The sequence below is a fragment of the Arachis hypogaea genome, chromosome 5 (genome assembly GCF_003086295.3).
Source record: "Arachis hypogaea cultivar Tifrunner chromosome 5, arahy.Tifrunner.gnm2.J5K5, whole genome shotgun sequence".
NCBI classification, from domain to species: Eukaryota; Viridiplantae; Streptophyta; class Magnoliopsida; order Fabales; family Fabaceae; genus Arachis; species Arachis hypogaea.
The window spans coordinates 113,988,740-114,014,216 of NC_092040.1; the positions used below are offsets into that span (position 1 = coordinate 113,988,740).

The window sequence follows — 25,477 nt, forward strand, 5'->3', positions numbered from 1 at the left end:
TTCTTCTAAATAACAATTTGAGATTAACAATGCACTAAATTCTCACTCATTTGTACATCATTAGAGTACTTAATTATGGTTTATGTTACATAAATCCACAGACAATAATCTAGCTAGTGTTCTGCATATTTAATTTGTTATCATGAAATATATGTCTCCTTTAGTGTTGTTCATTCATCATTACCTTAAAATTTGCAAAAAGCTTTCTAAAATTTCAAACTTGCTCATCAAAACTGTCTTCAATCACTTGAATCAATCAATCAACACTTTTAAGAAGGGAAAAGAAAAAGGAAAAAAAAGAAGAAGAACAAAGTAGCTATAGGCAAAGGATAATATTAATGAAATTATCAGCATTATAATATATATATACATACTGATTCATTTTGTCATTTAGCACACAATTTTCTAATTCCAACATCAGTTGAAGAAAATTTCTCAACTGAAGTAAAAAGTGTTTTTTTCTCCCCCATATTAACAAGATAAACAAACAAAATTGTACTCTTTCTCTTTTCTTTTTTTTTTTTCTTGAAAATTATGCCTCACCAACCACATATTTATTTTTCTTATGAAATTCCATTATCCTTCTCCAAGCAGAGGAAGATAGAAACAGAGAAAATGAGTGGCTGCTGAATTCTGGCCTTGAATAATTTCTTCACCTAAATTCTTTTTCCTTTTCCTATTTGATTTTCTATCTTCAAATTTTTCCATCTTGCAGCATCATTAGCTTCTTCTTTCTGCAATAAAAAAACAAGTTCCAAAGTTAAAAATGAACATAATGCTATCAAATTCAAGGGAAAACAAAAAGCTTGTTCTGAATTGATGAATTAACATACCAATGGATCTCTTGCAATGAAGAACTGCTTCATAAATTGAGCTCTCAGAATCACAAGACTTTCTCCAATCATCTGCAGAATAAGCAACACTGATTCTAGGAGATGCTTCAGAATAGTATCCCCTATTCTTCACTGATTGACTCCTCTTAACAACTTTCTCAGTGCTCGATTTCGAACTAGTCTTGCTGTGGTTCTGACCCCTCAGTTTTCTACACAAGGGCCTTAAGAAATTCAGATACTTTTGAATTATCCTCCTTGATAATGTTCTGCACCTTTTCAATGAAGGACATCTCGAATGAGCCGAAGAAGAAGGCGCAGCCGTGCCATTCGACACATTCGAAGAGGAATTTAGGCTTGGAAGATTGGAATCTAGGACCCCATGATCATCATATTCTTCCATCTTCAATGATTGAACAAAGAGAGGCATGAGGTAGCCATTGGAAAACAATTGATCTGCATCACTTTGTGATTGTGAAGAAGTTGGGAAATCAAACATGAAATCTTGAGAGCAGTTGTTGCTGTTCTTTGGGAAGAATCTCTTTGAAGGTGGCATTCTTGGATCCATCTCAATGAATGAAGAAGCTTCATCAGAATAATAAGCATCAAGAGAAGTTCTCAATGAACTATCTAAGCTCTCTAGTGAAGGTTTAAGGTTCACTAACCAACTATAAGAGAAGCTTTCAATAGAAAGAGGTTGTGAAGAATGTGAATGTGAACTTTCCATAGCTTCTTCTTTTTCTTCTTCTAAATTCTAATAACTCAAATTAATTGAGAAATCTCAAGCTTAATTCTCTTATGTAGCATATGTTTGAAGATGTGAACATATATATATGTTATAAACTTACATGTATATATATAGCTTTGAGATATGATATGTTATGTTATGTAATCTCTCTCCAACAATTGGGTATGTGGCTGTCTGGCAAGAGACAATGAAATTTAATAATTGGAATTCAGAAAAAGAAGAAAAGAAACAGAAAAATGTGAGCCCTCACTATAGGTCCATAATGTCTTGTTGCATCACTAGTTAACCTCACCTTTTTCTTTTTAATCATTTGCTGCTTTATATTTTTTTTTATTTTTTACTAAAAGGAGGAGTTGGTTGGGTTCTAGAACTTTAAATAGTTTATGATATCACATTCTAACTATAACTAGAGTATAATTTTGAGGCTAATTTTTTTTGTATGGAAAAAATATTGGTGTTTTTGTTGAAAATGAAAGTATTTGGTGTAATTAAAAATGGGTGGATTTTTTTTGTGAGAAGTCAACACGTGGGGGCGTGGTGCAACACGTGGGGGGCGTGGTGAACACGTGGCAGTATTCTGGCCAACACGTGGCAGCATCTTAGCCAACACGTGGGGGCGTGTTGAATAATTTCTACAATACTGTACACTTCAAATGTCAATATTCAACCAAAACACCAATTCTCTTTCCATATTAAAAATAATTTATGTAATTTTGATGCACTGAGAATAAAAAATTTTAGATAATTTTTAAGTTGAACTTAAAAATTAGTTACTTTTATTAATATGGTAATATAATTAGGTTTTTTACGTAATTTTTTTATTGATAATATATGAAAATTAAATTTTTATAATTATTATTAACTAGTGAAAAAAGGCAAGAGGAGGTTCATGCATGCAATTCATGTTTAGGTAGGTACATTATGAATCTAAAAGAAAAAAAAAATTAAACATAATTAGTCCTCTGCTTTAATTTGGAATGTTGCCTTTAATAAACTTTTGTTCACTAGCTAGATCAAAAGTAAGCAAGGGGAATCTTTGTAATCTCATGAGCTGAATAGTCAACAAAATAATTAGTTCAAATCCTCAAAAACTTTGTTGTTATATATAAACCATTGTTTCCAAAACAATATCTCTATGTGGTGGATTATTTATTTTTCTAAATTTTAGTTTGAGTTAATTTTTTTTTCCTTATGATTCTATGTTTGGTTGTTGTCTTCTTGTTGTGTTGGGTTTTGTTTAATATTTGGATTTGGATTGATATGACCACTTAATAGGAAGGGTGATTTCATCACTTTGATGATCACATTCTAACTACTGCACCACAAGTTGAACACAAAGGATAAAATTAAATATCCCATTATACCACATTTATTATTGCTATTATTATTTGCATGTAACCCAAATGATTTTGATTTGTATATTTTATTGGATCATTATTATATGCATGAGATACTCTAGACAATATTATTGTTTCAAGAAACAGAAAAAGTGGTGGTGGTATTCCATAGGTATGTAGAGTCATGCATTTTTTTATTTATATTTTAAATTATTATTTTTCCTAATAGAGTCTTATACAAGACACAACATACTTAAACATATCTAGAAATGATCGTCTACATTGAATGTCCTTAAAAAAACAATAAATATGTCACTAATTTTTTATTTTAAAGATAAATAAATCGATTAATTAAAAATATAAAATATTTTTTATTTTTTAAAACATGATACATATAAGTTTTTTTACGGACCAATTTGTTCTTATATATTTTAAACGAAAAAACTTAAATGTTTTATATTTTTAAAAGATCAAAGATGATTTTATATTTTCAATTAGTCAAAAATTTATATGTCTTTAAATTAAAAAAATCGGAGACTTATTTGTAAAATTAGAAATACAAACTATTCAACCAATTGTATGAATATTTACATACTTTTTAGTAATTAAGTACTCACATATTGAATTAGTAGTTATGCATCTAGTGGGTAACTATCTCTAAGTTATAAGTATTTTTTAATCAAATTAATATGTAAATTTATATTTATTTACCCAAATACAAACATACAACTATACAAGCATGAATTGGAAACCAATTACAAAGTGCTCTAAGACCAAATATCATAAGTCATAAAGACAATGGATATATTTTCTAGAAATTCATGTGTAATTAACTTTACGTGAAATTGATTTGAGAGACATTAAATAGTTTGACATGTTTTGACTAAATTGTTATCTAACAACTTTCAACTATCAACTTTATATAAAATTAACCGTACTGAATTTCCATTGTTTTTTCATAGAAGCAAACAGAAATGGATAAATGACTTAATAATTACAATTACTCTAGAATTAAGGTCTACATAAATATGAAATATTAGAGAAAAAGAGGAAAAAAATATCAAGAGGTTTTCATGGGAAGGAAATAATCTCAGGCTTTTCCATCCACCACAAGCCTTTTGTGGTGATGCATATAGAAATCTCCTAGCAATCTATAGTTTAAAATGTTAGTGATGAAAATTAAGTAAACTATATATGTCATTTTCAGGCTGAAGATGAACTATTTAGTTTTGAAAAACAACTCAAGAATTTTTATTATTTTATTAATTTAAAAAGAAAGGAGACAAGGGTCCCTAGGGATGTCGGATAAAGAAGTAGACATGAACAAAGGTTTTGAGGACAAAAGCCTTCAAGCCAGGATAGCAGAGTGACTTGAAACCAATTGGTCCCCTCTTCTATGTCCCATTTAAGACAATAAGTATTGGCTGCTAAATCCAACACTCATTAATGTGGTCTAATTCTGATAGCAACCTTACACCATTCATGTAACTACAATTCAACCTTAACTATGGCAAAAAATAAAAAATAAAAAAAAATTTACCAACACCTAATAATGATATATAAATTTTATCCAAAAAAAAATTTTAAGAATTTAATTTTTATGCACTGACATATTTTATTTAAATAATTAATTGTATATTATACGTCGGTTAAAGTAATTAATTATAAAATTTCATTTAAAAAGTTATCTAAATATATAAATTTGATTCCATGATTATGTAAATTTTTTTATAATGTCAATGTATCAAAACTAAATCAAAGTTTTAATAGTGAGAAGTTTCCAAATTTTAAATATATTGAAAGATTCACAGATTTATTTCATTTATGAACTAACAAATATTTTGAAGAAATTTTCATGAATAAAATAATCCATCATATACATACAGTTTTAGATAATTAGATAAACTTGTGAGTGAGAGTAGAGAATGATGCCAGCTAGCTCATCATAGAGCTGTTTGTTTTGTACAAAAAAGTTTTCATTGCAGGGTCATGAAAGTGAGGATTATAATATATGTCAGAGTCCTATAATATTCTGTGCAGTTTAAATTGTTGTTACATATATGTCTTTAATTAATTGTTCACTTTTCAGGTTTTTCATATTTCAGATTTCAGACCATAGAACTCCTGAACTATATTATCTTGTAATTTTGTCTACATTTGGCGTGTAGTATATGTTGGATTTTCATTTCTATCGAAGTTGGGTATGTAACAAATAATAAATGTTAGAATATATATTTTTGAAAAAATATTAAGGTACGGTTAATTTGTGTTTTTATTGTTCTATTATTTTTTGTTTTTATAATTTTATAAAAAAATTATTATTTTTATTCATAAAATATTGAAAATAAAAGGTATAAACAAACAAAACAAACGCATTTTTGAAATATTGAAAATAAAAGGTATAAAAGGTATATTTGTAATTTCTTTGTTATATCACTCTATCAGTGGATATAATTAAGAATTAGTCTCATGAATTTTAAATCTTTTATATTTTTGGTGAATGAAATGTCCTTTCGTAGTTTTATACATATGAAATTTGAAACTCATTCAAGGAAACTCAATTGACACAAGACATTATTAGAGTTGATGCAAAGATAGGAATAGCTAGACTATTATTGTTAATTATTTCATAGTATCTAGATACTAGAAATGTAAAAACCAAGCATTCTGGCAACTATATATGCAACAACATTATTGGCAACATGGTTCCTAGCTAGCCTGTACAAGAACTTTAAGAAAAAGCATATTGATTCTCTCAATTTATTTTCTCAATATTTTTAAGTATAATTTTTACTATATAATATTAATTTCTCACAACTTTTTTTAACCCATCCACCACACATGAGCCACCAAAACTTTTGGAAAAGGACCAAGCGAAAAAAATACCACTTAACTCAAAATTTTAAGATAATAAGTTAATAAGTTTTTCATTTTATAAATTTTTTATTTTTTTTATTCTCTTTGATGTGAGATTAATTTTATACGCTCCTTACACTTAATATTAACATTTAATGTGAGAGACCAATGATTAATCTTTTCATTTAAATGTTTATTACTGACTGATAAATGACTACATATACATAAATTAGACCGTCTAATTCAAAACTTAAACACACGAATGAATTGATCACTCAATAAATATAAATGATTTTTTTTTAGTCTCATTTAACATGTGTATAATAAAAAATAACATTTTACAATATCGCTTAAAATAAATGTTAAAAGTATTGAGACAAAAACACTGCCAAACTAACTAGTAAGCATACTACTAGTAGTATATCACATACCATAAAAGCTAAGATTACTTTTTTAGTGATAGAAGAAGAAAAGTTCATGAAAAAGAATCTCATCCCATATATATCCATGGTGGAACAAATCAAGAAAACAACCACTGCTTATTGGTGTAGTAGGAAGAACTAGGCAACTAGCATTTCAGGACTAAATAGAAAGAACAACACCAATCACCATTTGAAAGTTATATATCAACATGACGTGATCTTTTCATCATAATAATTATGCAAATTATTTATACATATATCTTCATCATCAAATGCATATGTATATAACATCTTCAATTCCTCTATATGTATGAGCCAAAAATTATACAACTATGGAAAACATGAAAGGCATATATATATCATGTACTATTCTCAAAGAATAATTGTGAGTATATTATTTATTATGTACTTAATTATATTGATGATGAATGCTTTGACAGTAGTTTAATTTGAACATTGTTAACCACTTCGATCATGTTCGATCATGCTGTTATATAAAAAATAAAAAAATATATAAAAAAATATTTTGCTCAGCCGACACTTAAAAATATGTCCCACTGCACACATAAAAAATAATATATTCCATGAAATATATGCAAGCTTTAAATCACCAAAATTTACTAAAATATTTGCCAATTGGAAGCTTCTTACTGAATACAGTTTTTTATAGAGATTTTTTTGGTAGATATGATAAAGAATATTTTACAACTTTTATTGTTAGATATTGTCATCATATATATATATATATATATATATATATATATATATATATATATATATATAGTGTAACAATTTTATTCTGTCCACAAAAAGTTAAAAATAGATTTATCAAATTGACAGTGAAATTTTTTTGGGTCAATATAGTGAATTGTTTTTTTTTTTTGTCAAGGCAAAATAGTGAATATTTTTTTTTGGTACTTGCAATATAGTGAATTGTTAAATAATACAAATGGAAAATTTTGGGCAACAAATTCGTTTGTTTGGACAACCATTTGGACCATTGGAAAAACCTCCCAATGGCATCATCTATAGGCCCATGAATCTTTAAATGGAAATAAAGCCCTGATGCTCTCCTGACCAAAAGAAGAGTCCTGATGCAAATTGTGACTTCAACTAAACTCAGGCCCAAATTGTGGCCCATATTTTCGTCGAAACGTTAGTTCAAAAAAAAAAAAAAAACAAATGCATGCAAGAAAACGACATCGCTTTAAAGCTGAGACATCATCGCGGACAAAGCAACGGCAGCAACGTTGAAGGGACACTTTGACACTTCCATTCGTTTGTGTTCGATACGAACGAGGTCTCTCTCAAAACCCAAAGCTCCAACTACCTCTTTCTTCTGAGATTCTCCGTCAAATTTGGCTTTGATTTTTCCAACATCCGCTCACCACCTTCTTAAACTTCTCACTCTTCTTCTTCTTCTTCTATTCATAACATCAACGCATTCTCTCTCTCTCTCTCTCTCTCTCTCTCTCTCTCTCAATGGCTCAGATTGTGGCAACAACACGATCCATTCAGAGCACCCTTTTGTGCCCCACTTCAGGATCTGCAAATGAAAGAGCGCGTAATCTCTTAAAGCCTCCAACTTTTTCCTCCAAGGTTTTCTCATCAAATGGGATCAACAAGTGCCCCCAAGATGCATTCAGAAGCTGCAGGATCAATGCGAGGAAATCTGCATCTGTTGAAGTTATCCCTGTTTCCGCTGAAGATGATCCAAAGGTTCCTTCTTTTCTTCTCTCTCTTGCTACCCTTTTATTAGACTTTCTTTTTGTTGCTAAAAAGTGATTGGAAATTATTGGAATTTGAGATTTTGAATAGGACCCCATATGTTGAAAATTATGGAAAATGGAAATGGTTGTGACCCTTAACAATAGAGTTATGTTTGTGAAAAAATGAATCTCGTTTTTTTAATTGAGATTTGAGCATTGAGTAGTTTGCATGCTGAGAGTGTATTTGAAATTATGAGATTTGCTAGCTAGCTCTCAGCTGTGTTTACATCATGTGTAAACTAAATATCAGAAGAGATGTGCACAATATTGTTAAATCTTTGTTGGTGCATCTTTAGAACTATCTGATAACTTTAACATGGTGTGTATTGGTGATTAGATTGAGGAGCAATTGCGTGGTGTGCCGCAACTTCTTGATGCTTCGAATGGAATGTGGTCGAAGCCGACGTTTAGGCGCAAGACGAAGATAGTTTGTACTATTGGTCCTTCCACCAATACCAAGGAAATGATTTGGAAGCTGGCTGAGGCCGGCATGAATGTGGCTCGCCTCAATATGTCTCATGGAGACCATGCTTCACATCAGAAAGTTATTGACTTGGTTAAAGAATATAATGCACAGGCAAAGGACAATGTAATTGCAATTATGCTTGATACTAAGGTATGTTATACTTCATGAAAGCATTTCTTCTTATTATCATTAATGTATTAAAATTTTTGTGCAAATAGTGTTACTATCGTTAGCCTATGTTAGCCTATGTTTTTAACATTCCTTTTCTGTATTGAATTATGTGCACTGTCATATGTTAATATCTTTTTTTCTTTATTTTCAGGGTCCTGAGGTGAGGAGTGGGGATCTGCCACAACCAATCATGCTATCAACTGGACAGGAATTCACTTTTACTATCCAAAGAGGTGTTGGAACTGCAGATTGTGTTAGTGTGAACTATGATGATTTCGTCAATGATGTGGAACCTGGGGACATGCTTCTTGTTGATGGTATGGGGCCTACTATTTGACAGAAATTACTTATCGTAAAGCGTTTAAATATTATGTTGAGGTGGTTTATTTTCGTGACCCCTTTATAGGTTAATTATACGATGGCTTTGATGAATTTTTTACTAAATATATAATGATGACCCAGGTGGTATGATGTCGTTGATGGTAAAATCTAAGACAGAAGATTCCGTTAAATGTGAAGTTGTTGACGGAGGAGAGCTCAAGTCAAGAAGGCATTTAAATGTTAGAGGAAAAAGTGCAACACTTCCTTCCATCACTGGTGAGACTTTAGATGAGTTATCATATTCTTGATGATTTTCCAATTAGTGTGTTTTGGTATTTGGGTACATGGTGATGATTGAGAATATAGTGATTTCAATGGAAATAATCTTCTCATTTATTTACTGCAGAGAAGGATTGGGATGATATCAAATTTGGAGTGGATAACCAAGTTGATTTCTATGCTGTCTCCTTTGTTAAGAGTGCTGAAGTTGTGCATGAACTGAAGAATTATTTGAAAAGTAAAACATTTATAAGATATATATCATATCGAGTTGTTTGGTGCATATTTGAATCATAAGAATGATAAAGTCTCCATTCAATACTGCAGACTCTGGAACTGATATACATGTCATCGTAAAGATTGAAAGTGCAGACTCTATACCAAATTTGCATTCCATTATCACTGCGTCTGACGGGGTGCTTAACCTAATCCTTGAATTACTCTTAACTCTTGCTGCTAAGTTCTGTGGTTGATTTAGCATATATTGTAAATGCATATTCTTCTCCACTTTTTTTTTATGTGTTTTGTGGAGTACTTCAGTGAGTTTACATTTACCTGATTCCTTCCTTTTCAGGCTATGGTTGCCAGAGGAGATCTTGGTGCTGAGCTTCCTATTGAAGAGGTTCCACTTTTGCAGGTAAACAAACTGTTACATAAAGATAATGTGAGCAATCGGCATCATTTACTGGAAATCAAGTTAAGCTCATCTTAAATTCCATAATGCTTGTAAATGTAGGAAGAGATAATCAACTTATGCCGTAGCATGGGAAAAGCTGTTATTGTGGCCACAAATATGCTGGAAAGCATGATTGTTCACCCAACACCAACCAGAGCGGAAGTATCGGACATAGCAATTGCTGTTCGAGAAGGTTCTGATGCAATAATGCTGTCTGGAGAAACTGCCCACGGAAAGTAAGTAAATAGTTTTGAATATTGCATGCTTGAGTAGTACTAATCTTGAGCCGCTGAATTTTTGTAGCGGCATATAAGAGGCCTTGAAGATAAAGTGAGCTTTACTAGTAATGTTCCAATTTTATAAGGAAGCAGGGGAATAGGCTGATTCTTAGAAAATGATGTACTTTATATATTTGTTTTTCTTATAACACAGGTATCCGCTAAAAGCTGTGAAAGTAATGCACACAGTTGCGTTACGTACAGAGGCTACTATACCAGGGGGTCAAATGCCGCCTAATATCGGTCAAGTGTTCAAGGTTTGAAGTTGATATATTTTGTATCCTTGACTACTTTATGCATTCATTGCCCTCCCAGTTGATTCTTGGCATTGATATGTGTATTATGTTTTTCTTTTTTCTTTTTTTTTTTCTTTGCCCCTTCTTTGGCTCCATGTAGAACCACATGAGTGAGATGTTTGCATACCATGCAACCATGATGTCTAACACCCTTGGCACTGCAACCGTCGTCTTTACGAGAACGGGTTTCATGGGCATCCTACTGAGCCACTATCGACCTTCTGGGACCATATTTGCCTTTACTGATGAGTAAGTTCTCTTTTATAACATTTGTGGATCTTTTTGGTTCAAAAATTAACAGTTTTCCTGCATAGTATCTTATGAAACTGATTATGTGATGGCCTTGTAAGGTGTTACGAATTCCATGGTCCTCTAGCAATTGTCTTGAGCTGTATTAAATGTCATGACATTTGATTTCTTTCCTTAGTTTTGTCGACGTATTTGAAAGCAACTATGCTACATGTACACAAAAAATTAGCCACTTGTACAGAGTACATGTTGAAATACAAAATACATGTTAAAAATAAATTAAACAACACATGTATTTATACACAAACACATGGTGACGGAGTACAACAGAGCACAACAGAGATGGCACTGTATCTACCTAGTTTTGAATTTTGCTTGTTGTGCAGTAAACGAGTACAACAGAGATTGGCACTGTATCAAGGAGTCTGCCCTATATACATGGAATTTTGCGATGATTCTGAAGCGACCTTTAGACGAGCCCTGGATTTGTTGAAGGTAAAGGGTTTAAATTAAAGCACTTTTATTATAACATGTAATATAAGATGATAACTAGTGGCATGAAATGATTATAAAACCTTCATAAATCCCTCTTTAACACGATAAACTAGCACTTCTCTTCATGCTTGCAATAAACCATGGACCTTATGCCGATTTCATTATATTTAGCGACGTATTTTTTAAGAATTAAATTTTGATGCACTGTTATTATAAAACCGTTTTACACGCATCTAATCAACTAACGCCACATTAGCAAAAAATAACTATCTTTTACATTGAATGCATGAATGGTCATCCAAAAAAACAGTTGTGATGGCACGAGTTTTACACTGTCATTACATGAAAATTAAACTTTATTTTTAATCCTTTTAAAGGGATTATTATTAAGTCTTGCTGCTCCTAATTTAGCCTATATGATAATTTATGTGTGCAGAATCAAGGAATGGTGAAAGAAGGAGAAGAAGTAGCACTTGTACAAAGTGGTAGGCAACCTATATGGAGGTCCCAAACCACACACAATATCCAAGTTCGAAAAGTGTAAGATCATAAGATCACAATAATGGAGAGTGGTAACTGATTTCAGTCTTAGGAAATATACACTACCATGTCATCTTATTTAACACTTTGCACATTGATGTCAGTCTTTACTTTTTCTTTTATAATTTGTTTATTCATTTTATGTTTTTCAGTTTATCAGGAACAAACTTCTGTATATGTTCTTGAAATTTGGGTGAAAATTTTGAAATAAGGCATAGGCCATCAAGGCCTTTGAATATACATTAGTACTTTATATGTCATCATCTTAATTTGTTTATATTTTTATAAGAGTTAATCACTTTTGAATAATTTAGTAAGTCCACAAATTCAGTGACACCGAAGAAGGGGTAGGGTGCGGAGGATCTACCCCTAGAAATCTTATGAAGTTGCAAATTATAATTTGAGAGATTTTAATGCTTATGCCTGATGTTGCTTATAGTAATGCTGACCTTTTTTTTTAAAGAAAATGTGAACTTTTTTTAATGATTAACGTGAAACTATGAAGGTACATTATTTATGTTCTTGTGTAAAATGAACTTCTCAATAATAATGTTATTTTGAATTTGAGTGATATAGAATGGTGTAGTCTGTGGTCTATCATCAGGAATATAATTGAATATGGTGGTAGGTTTATATTAATATTAGATTCATTATTAGAGGTTTCAACTTTCAAGCTTGAATGACGAGAATTAAAAAAAATAGAGAGTAAATACCAATTTGCTTCCTGTTATTTATCTTTTATTTGAGACTGATCCTTCATGAAATACACAAAATCAAACTGAATTTAACATATTATTGAATCATGAAAATAGTATAAAAAATTTGTATAACCTTATTTTACTAAAATAAACTATATACAAGTCATTTTTATCTTATATTACACATACTCAAAAAAAGAAACAAGGATAACTCCAATTTCTCAAAGTTAAAGATGTCAATGTTTTTAAAGAACAGTAAAGTAAATGAAAACAAAGCAAAATACAACTAAACTATTACATGAAATTAACCATTTGAACTAGTTTTTCTTACGAAGTTTTACATTATTCAATTATATGAAAGAAGAAGATATTGCCGCTGTTCAAGAGGAGTGAAAAAAAAAAAAAAACAAATTGGAGGACTATTCCAAGTGCAGCTTTGTAAACGGATTTAACATTTGTATTGTACATGACCAAATAAGAAAACTGATAAACTAATGAAAGAAGAAGATATTGCCGCTGTTCAAGAGGAGTGAAAAAAAAAAAAAACAAATTGGAGGACTATTCCAAGTGCAGCTTTGTAAACGGATTTAACATTTGTATTGTACATGACCAAATAAGAAAACTGATAAACTAACCAAGTTGGTTGGTCTAGTGATTAGTTCACTAGTCTGCTTAAGCAAGTGTCGTAAGTTTAACCTATTGGTCGACAACAAATTCTTAAATTGAGTTTAAAAAGCAGAGACATTATTTGAGATTGGTCTTTAGTTGCCATGGTTGATTAAGCTATGGATGACTTAGTTAAGAACTAGGAATCAATCAATGTATAGTGATGATATAGGAGGCAACTTGTATGATTGGATAGTATAAATATATATTTTATATTTTAATATATATATATATATATATATATATATATATATATATATTATTTTGGTGACTAATTTTATTGTATTTCTAACTGATCGTAAAACATATATATTGTTTACTAAATTACTCTCTAAATTCTAACGATTTCTTCTCATGTCCGAAAACAATTATATATTGGATGAGTTTCAAACCCCTTCACCAAATTAAAGAGGTACAATTGAAACCATTAATAAACAAATAAATGAAAAAGTTATCTCTTTCCACTATTATAATTTTTATTTATATCTTATATATTTATTTAAAGTTTTTTATTTATTATTAAATTATTAGTTTAATAAATGTATAAATTTATTTTTAGGTAAAAACTTAATTGACATTACGTAAAGTTGATAATTGAAAATCATTAAATGATTTAACTAATTTAACTAAATTTTAATATAAAATTATCAACTTCACATAAAGTTTACTAGACCTGAGATTTCACAATTTTTTAACATGCATTTAGTTCTAATTGAAACATATGTTTGGACCTTAATCCAACTCAACACACAACAAATTAAAGCTCCATGCATGGCTTCAAAACCACCACCACTGTCCCTCCTCTTCATTGCTCTCTCCATGCTCTCTTCCACCACCACCACCAGCAGCTCCGGCCCCGGTATCGCGATCTACTGGGGCCAAAACGGCAAAGAAGGCACCTTACAACAAGCATGCGCCACAAACAACTACAAAATCGTAATCCTCGCATTTCTTACCGTCTTTGGCAGTGGCCGAACTCCGAAATGGAACTTCGCCGGCCACTGCGGCGATTGGAGCCCCTGCACCAAACTAGCCCCACAAATCCACTACTGCCAGAGCCAAAACATCAAGGTGTTCCTCTCCCTCGGCGGCGGCATCGGACACTACTCTCTCTCCTCGCCGCAAGACGCTAGGGAAGTTGCGCTCTATCTTTTTGAAAGCTTCCTCAGTGGCCAACACGGACCACTGGGAACCGTGGCATTAGATGGCATTGACTTTGACATCGAAGAAGGGTCAAATCTTTTCTACGATGACTTAGTCAAAGCCATCAATGCATTCTCCACAAAGGAGAAAAGAATTTACCTATCTGCGGCGCCGCAATGTCCGTACCCAGATCACTACCTCGATAAAGCAATCAAAACTGGATTATTTGATTATATTTGGGTTCAATTCTATAACAACCCTCCATGCCAATACTCAAATGGAAACCCTAAGAAACTTTTCGAGTATTGGGACACGTGGACATCGTCGGTTTTGCCGAATAACACTGTCCTTTTGGGGCTTCCGGCGGCGCCTCGTGCCGCCGGAAGTGGGTTCGTAGCTGCTGAGGTTGTGGCGGATGAGATTCTTCCGTACATAAGACAAGGTTCAAACTATGGAGGGGTTATGCTTTGGAGCAGATACTATGATGTTCAAACCAACTTCAGTGAGAAGATTAAGGGTAGCTTGATGATGAGATCTGCGTTGAAGTTAGTGAAAGCAATTGGAGGTGCAATATATGAAGGCCTGTTTTCCATTTTGAACCGTCCTTATGTGCCTAAATCTGCTTCACTTAGGGCTGATGTTTGAAGCTTCTATAATATATTTGCAAAGGTGACAACTTACTATTATTTTTACTTGAAATTGATAATTGAAAATTTTTAGATTATAATTTAATTAAATTTATAAAATGATCTAATAATTTTTAGTTGTCAACTTCATTTCAAAATATCTGTATATGACTTTTCACCGTTTGCAAAAGCTTCAAGAAAATGAGAGAATAATAAGTCACTTTGCATGCATGTGTGATATCTTTCTAAAGTTGGTGTCTTCTAGGGTTTATGGGGAGCTTTTAAAAAAGAGGAGTGCTAGAGACCAATCATTTTTGTGATTTGTAGTCATTAAATAGCCATTAATGATGTTTTTAAAGGAAAAGTCTATAGGCCAGCAACTTTATTAAATTCTGCCCAGCATGTAACCAGCAAATAAAAGTGAGCAATTAAATGAAATATCACACCATTAAAATCATCATTAATGGCTATTTGATAACTACAAATCACAAAAATTGCTGCTTCCTAACACTCATCGTTTTTAAATAGTGTGAAATTTCATCAAATGTGTAGAATTACTCACTTTTATTTTATTGGTTATATGCTGGTTAGAATTTAATAAAGTTAGTGGCTCTTAAACCTTTCCTTTAAAAAAAGTAATATTTATTTTTCATGTAACTATAGGGTGACTTCATGATTGTCACTCTTCTATATTTATGTGGTAGAGAAAGGTTTTTAATTTAATTTGTTTGAATTTGATATTATTATTATTATTATTATTATTATTATTATTATTATTATTATTATTATTATTATTATTATTATTATTAAAATTGGTCATTTTTAAAATCGCTAATTTAGATTCAATTGAATTTTATTTTTGGACTACATGGATTAGATCGAATTTTAAATCTAATTTTTAAAACCAATCCAATTAAATCTAAAACATACAATGTGTATAATAATATTATTTTATTATTATATTTAAAATTTTATTTATAATATATTCCATTTATTATATATTTTTATTTTATTAATGTATTATTATTATTATTATTTAGTGAATATTTTATAAATTTAAAATAAAATTTATTTATTTATTTTAACTAACTTATAATTTTATTTCTATTATTATATTATTATTGATTTTTCAAGATATTATTCGTTATGTCATTATTTGTTATTTAAGATTTGATGTTAGAATTTGTATGTATTTTTTAATTTTCAAAATCGCAAATTTAATCAAATCCAATCTAAACCGCTTAAAATTGGATCGGATTATCTAAAAAAATTTTCAATCCAAACTACATCATAAGTAAAATTAATATTTGAATTGAATAATTTTTTGACACAAAACTGATCTAAACCGCACCGCGAACATTGAGAGTGATAGAAAAAGTCACAATACAGATTCTCTCATTTCAAATATTTATCAAAACCTCATCCTATTACAAGACACTTTTCTGAACCCTTTCAATAGAAGGGATTCTAACATGAGACCTAAACATTTGACATAATAATGCACTAACTATTTCCAACAAGAAATCAAGCATTTTGGCAGATAGAGAGAGGGTAAAAAGGGTATTATGGTCCTCCAAGTACAGCATTCTCAATGTCTTCTCTGCTCAGAGCATAACTAAACCTCCTCTCCACATCCTTATCCAGATTCCCAGGTCCACTCTTCAAATACCTACACAGATATAATAAACTCTTCAATCTCTATTAACAATTAAACATTTACCTTGTTGCAAGGGAAAATCCATCACGAGCCTTTACAAATTGCAATGAGATTACTCAATGAATAGTTAGCAAGTATGTCAACTTCAACTTAATAGAAAACCAACAATTCATTCAGGATATTTACTTCTAAAATAAGTATTTTGTTTAGTACATATTTTTCTTCAAGTACTAAGCATGTTCAATAATAGTTTTTAGAATGAATTCACAAGTACATATCAGTAGGATGCCCCATTTTCAATCCAAAAGTAACATGGTAACATTGAAAGTAAAATAAGAACAAAAAAACACCCCTCTATTTTGTGTCTCAGAACATACAATAGTAAAGAACACACTGCCACCAGAAAGTGATTAAAGATTCATTGTGAAATCTTAACCATTCTTTGATTTCACCAACTTGATGTAACATATATGTCTAAAAGGAATTAAAGGACCAATTTAAGTATAATACTATCTACCCTATCCTAATTTGATCTCACAGATGGCATTGCAGCAATGCAGGGGAACATAACAGTGCATTGGCTTGCTTAGGTTCAAGCAATTTGGACGGAAAATTCAACAGACATAACAAACATTAAAAATATAATTTTTTGCTTAAAAAAACTCAATTTAAGTCAAACCCTTCACAACTTTCCAACTAAAGTATCCAGCCTCCACATTCCATCTACCAATTCTAAACCACACAAAGTGGATAGCACCTTGTGCACATTCAACACACACAAGCATAAACTCAAACACCAAGAGTGCAATAACCAAAATCACAAAATTCACATTTTTTAAATAATAATAAGAACAATAGAAAAAGAAAAACCCAACCTTATGTAGAGATCAGTGACATCTAAATAGAGATGAGCATGCCAATCAGCTTTTTGAATCAGCCAAACAGCTCTATCATCCTTGCTCTGGTAGAATCCAAGGCTCTTGAGCCAAGCCTCAATGCAAGGCAAGCTATGTGAGTAGAGAGGCTTGTTCTTCTCTGGAAGCTTCTGAAGCCACTCATCATCTTCTTTTGGTGACAACTCTTCTGCTTCTGGTGACTTGCAGAAAATTTGGGTGGTTGTGGCGATGGGTTTTCTGGACGAGATAGAAAGTGGGTTGGGACATTGAAGGTGTTTTGGGAAATGGGTTAGGTGAAAGATTGGAAATTGAGTTGAACTTGAAGAGATTGAAGACGGAGGAACATTGTAGTTTGTGAATGTTGAGGATGTAATGGTTGACATTTTTGTGTTTTTCCCCCCCTTTTTTTTTCTGTGATGATTTGGGTATTGTGTGATGAATTCGGATAGAACTGGACAGAAAAAATAAAATTAATTCGAAAATCGTGATAAAAGAAAAAGAAAAGTGTTGAACTTTTAAGCAGAGAAATGAAATGAGCAGCAAGTTTGAACAGAGCAGAAGATTTGTTATCCTGTTTTGGGGCAATTTGCTATCTGGTGTTTTCAGCTCCACGTGCAGGTCACGTGATTCAGTTGAGAGTACTTTTACCCTCCATTTTTCAATGCAGCTGGTTAGTTATCCACCAGGAACATGAGCACTTTCTTAAAAAAAAAAAAGACTTTAAACTTACATCTTTATGAAATACATTTTAACAAGCATTTTTCAATTGTATATCTAATAATTAATAATTAGCAATCTAAAGTGTGCATCTACTAGTTATTGGATTGATGATAATTAACAGCTACTATTACTTCTGTGCTTAAATTTCTGTTTAACTTGGATGGTTCATTGGAGATAGTCATAGCATATGCATCATGCATGTCTCATAAAATGTGTTGTGTAATGATATCACTTGTGAGATTATTGGAATTGAAATAATCTATTTTTATTAGTATCATTTTTGTTATACGAAGACATTAAAAAAAGATCTGTACTTGGCTACTTGCCCAAAAAAAAAATGGACAGGTTCTTGTTTATTATCATGTGAGGCTTCTAAGACTTTATGCCTTAAGTTATAAATGGTTGTTTAGATTTTTCATAAGTACATTTCAAAGTTGAAGTCCATAAATAAGAGTGGTACATTTATACATAAAATAATAATTTCATTGGCAAATACCAAGAACATGAGCCATCTAGATCGAAATATTTCAATATATAGTTCAAGAATATCATCCTCATAGACTTGAACTTTATTGGTTTATGGCTCATTCATTTACCAAATGATGAGACAAAATTGATTTCATAAAAGGTTCATTCTTATTATCATCAATGAGATTCTGCAGACTGAAAATGAGACCAGTATTCCTTCACAAGCTTCCCAAACAATGACCCTTCTCTCTTCATTAACTTCTTTGGCTCATCATACTCTACCAATTTTCCTGATAATACAATCAAACATCTCCATTAGTTAGAATCAAACACTACTAAATGATAAAAAAAAATATTCAACTTACCATCACTTATGGAGAGAACCTTGGTGCAATCCATCACAGTTGGTATCCTGTGTGCTACTGTGATCACTGTACAATCTGCAAATTCTGTTCTAATTGTTTTCTGCAAAATAAGATCTGTTGCATTATCAATTGATGCCGTTGCTTCATCAAGCACCAATATCCTACTTCGCCTCAAAAGGGCGCGGCCTAGACAGAATAACTGCCTTTGTCCCATACTCCAATTCGATCCATCTTCAACAACTGTGTAACATTTTGTTACTAGTCATTAGTATTAACTAGGAAAGAATTTCTTGCAGCTTAAGTAACAACATGAAATAAGAAACTCTACCTGAGGAGTCTAAGCCCTTTTCTTTTTCTTGCACGGCTTCTCGCAACTGACACTTTCCAAGAACCTTAACATAAAGTTAAGGATTAGTTCACACCAGAAGACACCAAATTTTGACATAAACAGAATGTGATTGCTATATATACCTCCCATATCTCTTCATCAGAATGTTGAGACAAAGGGTCCAAATTATATCTAACTGTTCCATTAAAAAGAGTAGGATCTTGAGGTATAACACCTAAATGTGACCTCAAATCATGAAGGCCGATCGAGGATATGTCTACACCATCCATTACAATTCTTCCACCGGCCGGCTCGACAAGGCGAAACAAAGCACTAATAAGAGTGGACTTCCCACTTCCTGTCCTGCCAACAATACCAATCTTGTGTCCTCCTTCAAATGTGCATGTAATTCCATGGAGTACAAGTGGTCCATTAGCCCTGTATCTTATCTGTTTTGAAATGAATAAACCAATAACTTTCTCAACATTATGCTCCAGAATTTAATATGAAGTTTCAGTTACCTGCAAGTTACTAATTTCTACTTTGCCTGCATCTGGCCAATTAACCGGCGGGCGATTTCCTTCTATAACTTCTGGGGCCTCACTTGGTATATACATATATTGATTTATCCTCTCTACAGATACTATATAATTTGCTAGAGTGCATTGAAATTGAATTGAAAATACTAAGGAATTGTTCAGTGAAAGGCCATAAGAGAGTGCCATGCCAATAAATCCTGCAACAATGGACATTTAAATTAAGAAACTTCTACAATAAGATAATTTGTGAACAATGAAGTTATGTATGACAAACTATGAATATCTGAAGCCTCACCGGCGGGGAAAGTCTCGGGTGGAAGCACAACCATGCAAAGTGCTGCAGCAGATAGAACAACAGCACTGATTGTTTCTAACCGTTGGATCAACCATTCATTTGAAGTGAAACTATGGAAGAATGGACTAGCATTGACATCAATCAGATCAAGATTCTTCTTGAAAAAGCGATCTTCCTCCTTAAAGGCTCTTATTGTCACAGCTCCAGCATTAGTTTCAGCTACATGATTAGCTACAAATGATTTTGTTGTGCCATTCAACCTCATCAATGCTTTTGCAGTAGCAAAGTAGTATTTCTGTTCAAAAAATGAAAACAACAAAAGTACTTAGCATGTTAACTTTCCATCAAAATAATCTTCTAAATTCCATGAAGAACAGGCTGTAAAAAGAAGAATTTGTTCATCACCTGCAATTGAATCGCAGCAAAAACCAGTGGTATGGCAACAAACAAGACTTGCCAACTCACAAATGATAAAACTGCAAGATTAGAATAAAAATTTGTAGTACCCCCCACAGTATATGCAAGGTAAAATGGTACATCGAGATCCACAATGCTCATATCTGCAGATACCTACACAATAAAATATTAGTCAGAGTACTAAAACTTCCACATTACATTTCATTGAATGAAAGAAAAAATCCAATAGAAAATGTTGTTTTATATGCTTACCCTGCTAAGTATCCTTCCCAAAGGTGTGGAGTCATAAAAAGACATGGGTGCGCGGAAAAGGGAGTTCATCAACTGTGAAAATAGATGTTTTGATGATAGAAGACCTAAAGCAGCTATAAGAAAAGTTCTGATTAACATAAAAACAATTGAAACAACTCCTATCAACAAGTAGACTAAGATCAATTTCAGAGTTTTGATATGAGGGTTGTCAACATTAGGAGCCATCCATGAGTTTTGAATTATTTGGCCAGTTACAAATAAAATGTGACAAAGAGTAGCGGCAGCAAAGTATATGTATCCCTTCATCTGATTCAGATACTGAATGTAAGGCTTCAAGCCTGTGTCTCCTATCTCTCTTTCTTCTTGCTTAATCAACTTATTTTCGTTTGAAGCTTCTAACTTCTTCTCCAAGAAATCTTGCTTAATCTCTCTGCCAGAAGTTGAATCTCTCTTGGCAGAAGGAGTGTCAACTTGATGGTCAGAACCAGCAGTCTTCTTGTGAGCCTCGACGAGTTCTTGGAATTCTCGGCTTGATTCCAATAGATGATGATAAGGAGCAGCTTGTAGAATTTCTCCATCTAACATCAACTTTTAAGGAAAAGAAAGTTAGAGCTAAAGATAATTAAAACAAGCATGATTCCATTGTTTCTTATTCAAGCATATTAACATGAATATTAATAGCACTGCATTAAGATGAAAGAAATTACCATAACAGAATCAAAAGCTGGTAGGAAGTCAACTTGATGAGTCACAAGTAACACAGTCTTCCCTGCAAGTCCTTCCATGATATATTCCTGCCAAGTTCCGAAGCAATCTTTCAATAGAGAATGACATTGTAGATATAATTAAGAACACTATTTGAAGGAGACTAAGATGTGATTACCTTAAACAAATTTGTGGCTGTGTGAGCATCAACAGCACTGAATGGATCATCCAAGAGATATATATCAGCATTCTGATAAAGCGCACGAGCGAGCTGAATTCGCTGCTTCTGACCTCCACTCAGGTTAACTCCCCTCTCGCCTATTTCGGTAAGATCTCCATAGGGAAACAACTCAAGATCCTTTATCAGTGAAGACCTATAAAGTGTCTCTTCATATCTTTGTGGATCCAAATCTGCTCCAAACAAAATATTTTCCTTTATTGTACCTGACTGTATCCATGCTGTTTGAGAAACATATGCAAAACTCCCATAAACTTCAATCTGCAATTCAAGAAACTTACCATAGTGAGTTAAATTTATGTGATAGTTTATGCTAATTTGGAGCATAACAAGGTTTTAAGAGTGTATTCTAGGAATATGAAAGTTTTATGAAAGCTTACAGTTCCCTTTGTATTTGGAACTTCTCCAAGAATTGTTGCTAAGAGAGTTGATTTTCCTGATCCAACTTCTCCACAAATTGCTACCTTTTGTCCATGTCTAACCTCCAAATTTATGTTTCTAAGTGTTGGTTTTGACACATTATCTTCCCATGAAAAATCAGCAGACTTGGTTGAAATTGAGCCTCTGAGGTTATCATCAACACAACTCTTCCTGCAATTTGCATTCTGCAGTTCAGATGCCTCAAGAAACTTCCCAATTCGAGCGAATGCAACTTTCGATTGAATAACCACTCCAATAACATCTGGGATGGTTGTGATTGGCTCTTGCACAAGGCGCAGTGTTGCCACAAAAGTGAAGACATTGTTTGCATGCAAAGGAATCTCCAAGAAGTAGCATGCAGCAAAGGAAGCCGCGGACACCAGAATAGGCGAAGACCAAAAGAGAAAGATGTTGTAGGCCTTTCTTGATTGCACTGCTGATAACATTTCAAGTTCCACATTCCTTAAGCCTTCAATAGCCTTCTTAAAATGTTTCTCCCATGCATATAGCTTCAGAACTTTCATATTCACAAGAGCCTCAGAATTAGCCTTCAATCTCTCATCTTGTGCCACCATGAGCTTGCTTTGAAACTTCTGCTGTAGCTTTGCCAATGGAGCATTGCAAAGTACAGTGAGAATTATTACTACCATTGAGGCTATTGTCGCGACTCCAATGGCTCGGACAAGAATCACCAAAGCAATGCATATTTGGAAGCTTGTTGTCCACATCTGATGAAACCAAAATGGAAATTCTCCAATCCTATATGCATCAACAGTCACATAATTCATTATCTCACCACCAGAATGCTCCAATCTAGCAGCATTGGATAGCTTCAATTGTTTCTTATAGATGGCTGCAGTGAGAAGTGATCTAACCTTCATACCAACGAGTCTACATCGAAAATACCATTGCCTTTGAGACAAGGATTCTATGATCTTTGCAAAGAAAAGTGAAATGGCCAACACATAACCTTCATATTTGAAACTTTCATTACCCTCAGCAACCAATATAAATGCATTCAAAAGCAGGGGACCACAAGACAGAGTAACTACCTTAATAAATGCAAAGAATCCTGAAATCCAAATCTCTCTCCAGTGGCAGGACATTATAGTCCAAAATACTGATGGCTGCAGTGTTGGTTCTTTTTGTTTCTGTTTGTTAAGTTGTTCTATAAACACAGAATAGCAACTTTCTGCTCGATCCGGCTCGCGCAGCTTTGGGATATCCTCATCCTCAAGTGTTTTCTCTTTACCTTTTTTCATCAATGGATTCAACCACCAAAATGTCATCCTGCTGAAGAATCCAGCTTTTGCGAATGGTGTGACTATATCACCAACAGAATCAGTTTCATTCATCTGTCCATTCAAAGGAGCATAAAGGCTTTCATCCTTTTCCTTCCATTTTTCGTCGCAATGACATACTTTGAATGTGCATAACAGCACTAAGATTGATGCTGGAAAAGATAGAACATCTAGAGCTATCTTCAGGGAGAGTCCTCTGCTGCTAATTGCATAGAACAAGGACAAAGAACATAGTATGCTAGAAGCTAAAAGTAGAAGAACAGCGAAAAGGCGCAATGATGTTACCGGATAATGTTTAAGCCGAAGACTTAATACTGTGAAGGATGCTAAAAGCCATGTGATTCCTTGAAAGAATTCTACCAACCACCAATTAAGAGGCAATGCAGTGTGGTTTTTTCTTATCATCTCCTCCAAAATCCAAATTCCTAAGCATGAATGCACCAAGCCAAGAACTCCATTGCTTGTGGCAGAAACCAGCTGCAAATTTGAATATCTTTCGGCTCGCGTTTGGCCATGAAATGGAGTTGATGAAGTCCTCTTGATCATAGTGAATGACAGCATGATCAGCAGCAAGATATCAAAGCAAATGATCAACAAATTGTTGATGCATTTGGAATGATCTTGCAAGAACTTGAAATCATTACAGAAAGGAGTTTCTCTGGCCTTGGAACAATCATAGTCCATACAAATCAGGCTCCAAAAATCATCCATTTTCTTTGTAAATTTTCTTTTTCTGCTTAAATTCTGTTACAAAAACATACATTCAGTAAGCAGATAAAGTCAACGGTTCTATGATGTAACATAAATGAACTTTATTTAGAATATACGTGTTTCAAACTTTGAAATAAATACAGTATTAACTATTAAATGACTCATCATAAAAAAAATTCTATTCATTAGTTTCATTAATTGCTTACATAATTTCAAAAAGTTAACTTGCTTCATTGGTTGACTCATTTTCTTGAGAAACTGAGGAGAAAGTCTCAATCTGTAAGGCCATAATTCACTTTAATAACTTCTTGATATTCATAGCATCTTAACTGAAATTCTTATGAAGTACTATCTTAGAGTGAAAAATAAAAATAATTAAATAAATGAAACAATTAAAAATTGTTGCTATGAGCTATTAAATACTTAGCATATCAACTTTTTATTTTATTTTTTTCTGAGAGGCTAAACACCTCAAACTTTATAATAAAAAATGATTAAAGTGGAGACAAGGATACCAACATTATTACAACATAGATATGATATGCCTGATGAATGGAAAATTAAATATTTGAGAGCAACTACTTCATTCAAAAGCATCAGCAATACCATAGAGTATGAATGATTGAATCATTATTCTCTGAAGTGGGAACCACTTCCAGCTTCATGAGAAACTGATTTTAAGGGAGGAGAATAAAGAGAGTAGATTTCTTTTTATTAAAATCAAGGTTATATATATATAGTGATGATATGAGAAAGACATAATTAAGAAAAGAAATGATGAGAATAATACTTATATATATAGTTTGTGAAGAAAATAATTAATTAAGTGCTAAGAAAGACAATGATAGATGATGAAGCAACAAGAACTTATTTACCTGTTTAATTTATTAAGCAGCTTTGTGACTCAAGTCTCAAGGTTTGATCTATCTTCAGGATGAGCAACAAGCTAAGCTTCTAATAATTGGTTCATCAAGAAGAAAACTTCATCACTTCTCTGAGTTCTCTGCAAAGACCTTTTCAATAATAAATATTACAGGTCTCTGCCTAGTGTATATATATATATATCTCGACTATGTTATATGTATACTAAAATTAGTTATAAATATTAACTACTAGTATACAATACGTGTTGAAATATAAAATACACATTGAAAATAAGTTAACCAATATATATATTTATACTCAAATATATAGTGACTAATTTTAGTATTTTTATATATCTATACACAATAGGTACTCCACCATAAAATTATGTCTCCCATTGCTTTAATTTCGGGCAAACATCAACATTAAAATTTT

General features: G+C 32.4%; 5 protein-coding genes across 9 annotated transcripts; 2 read left to right on the forward strand and 3 right to left on the reverse strand.

Annotated features, from left to right (window-relative positions):
* Nucleotides 1-317: 317 nt before the first annotated feature.
* On the reverse strand, nt 318-1,871 carry LOC112802946 (probable membrane-associated kinase regulator 6). The gene is made up of 2 exons (XM_025846382.3): nt 834-1,871; nt 318-734 (listed from the first exon to the last, which is right to left on the reverse strand). The coding sequence occupies exons 1-2, from the start codon at nt 1,555-1,557 to the stop codon at nt 721-723; spliced, it is 738 nt and encodes a 245-aa protein (XP_025702167.1). The 5' UTR covers nt 1,558-1,871; the 3' UTR covers nt 318-720.
* A 5,542-nt stretch (nt 1,872-7,413) lies between these two features.
* On the forward strand, nt 7,414-11,971 carry LOC112802947 (plastidial pyruvate kinase 2). Its single transcript, XM_025846383.3, has 12 exons — nt 7,414-7,912; nt 8,300-8,578; nt 8,751-8,916; nt 9,062-9,196; nt 9,327-9,437; nt 9,527-9,615; nt 9,774-9,836; nt 9,936-10,111; nt 10,308-10,410; nt 10,550-10,698; nt 11,085-11,193; nt 11,630-11,971. The coding sequence occupies exons 1-12, from the start codon at nt 7,676-7,678 to the stop codon at nt 11,735-11,737; spliced, it is 1,725 nt and encodes a 574-aa protein (XP_025702168.1). The 5' UTR covers nt 7,414-7,675; the 3' UTR covers nt 11,738-11,971.
* A 1,784-nt stretch (nt 11,972-13,755) lies between these two features.
* On the forward strand, nt 13,756-15,116 carry LOC112802948 (acidic endochitinase-like). The gene has a single exon (XM_025846384.3). It carries the CDS (start codon nt 13,794-13,796, stop codon nt 14,883-14,885), a length of 1,092 nt encoding a protein of 363 aa, XP_025702169.1. The 5' UTR covers nt 13,756-13,793; the 3' UTR covers nt 14,886-15,116.
* Nucleotides 15,117-16,232: 1,116 nt separating this feature from the next.
* Nucleotides 16,233-17,969, reverse strand: LOC112802950 (uncharacterized). Its single transcript, XM_025846390.3, has 2 exons — nt 17,399-17,969; nt 16,233-16,535 (listed from the first exon to the last, which is right to left on the reverse strand). The coding sequence occupies exons 1-2, from the start codon at nt 17,800-17,802 to the stop codon at nt 16,430-16,432; spliced, it is 510 nt and encodes a 169-aa protein (XP_025702175.1). The 5' UTR covers nt 17,803-17,969; the 3' UTR covers nt 16,233-16,429.
* Nucleotides 17,970-18,526: 557 nt separating this feature from the next.
* LOC112802949 (ABC transporter C family member 10) lies at nt 18,527-25,477 on the reverse strand. 5 transcript variants are annotated; one of them, XM_025846386.2, is made up of 13 exons: nt 25,054-25,210; nt 24,385-24,455; nt 22,127-24,211; nt 21,687-22,007; nt 21,511-21,597; nt 20,804-21,391; nt 20,540-20,704; nt 20,135-20,429; nt 19,822-20,036; nt 19,444-19,749; nt 19,301-19,364; nt 18,973-19,212; nt 18,527-18,897 (listed from the first exon to the last, which is right to left on the reverse strand). In XM_025846386.2, the coding sequence occupies exons 3-13, from the start codon at nt 24,176-24,178 to the stop codon at nt 18,785-18,787; spliced, it is 4,446 nt and encodes a 1,481-aa protein (XP_025702171.1). In that variant the 5' UTR covers nt 24,179-24,211; nt 24,385-24,455; nt 25,054-25,210; the 3' UTR covers nt 18,527-18,784. The 5 variants fall into 5 exon arrangements, with proteins under 5 accessions (XP_025702171.1, XP_025702172.1, XP_025702170.1 ...); XM_025846387.3 differs by lacking the exon at nt 25,054-25,210 and adding an exon at nt 24,785-24,879; XM_025846385.2 differs by lacking the exon at nt 24,385-24,455 and having other exon boundaries at nt 25,054-25,477.

Coding starts and splice junctions, on each gene's coding strand:
- LOC112802946 (XM_025846382.3), bottom strand. CDS start 1,557: ATGGAAAGTTCACATTCACATTCTTCACAACCTCTTTCTATTGAAAGC.
- LOC112802947 (XM_025846383.3), top strand. CDS start 7,676: ATGGCTCAGATTGTGGCAACAACACGATCCATTCAGAGCACCCTTTTG. Junction 7,913..8,299: donor CCGCTGAAGATGATCCAAAG/GTTCCTTCTTTT, acceptor ATTGGTGATTAG/ATTGAGGAGCAATTGCGTGG. Junction 10,699..11,084: donor ATATTTGCCTTTACTGATGA/GTAAGTTCTCTT, acceptor CTTGTTGTGCAG/TAAACGAGTACAACAGAGAT.
- LOC112802948 (XM_025846384.3), top strand. CDS start 13,794: ATGCATTTAGTTCTAATTGAAACATATGTTTGGACCTTAATCCAACTC.
- LOC112802950 (XM_025846390.3), bottom strand. CDS start 17,802: ATGTCAACCATTACATCCTCAACATTCACAAACTACAATGTTCCTCCG. Junction 16,536..17,398: donor GTCACTGATCTCTACATAAG/GTTGGGTTTTTC, acceptor ATATCTGTGTAG/GTATTTGAAGAGTGGACCTG.
- LOC112802949 (XM_025846385.2), bottom strand. CDS start 24,178: ATGGATGATTTTTGGAGCCTGATTTGTATGGACTATGATTGTTCCAAG. Junction 20,037..20,134: donor ACCCGAGACTTTCCCCGCCG/GTGAGGCTTCAG, acceptor CCATTGTTGCAG/GATTTATTGGCATGGCACTC. Junction 18,898..18,972: donor GGTTCTCTCCATAAGTGATG/GTAAGTTGAATA, acceptor TTGTATTATCAG/GAAAATTGGTAGAGTATGAT.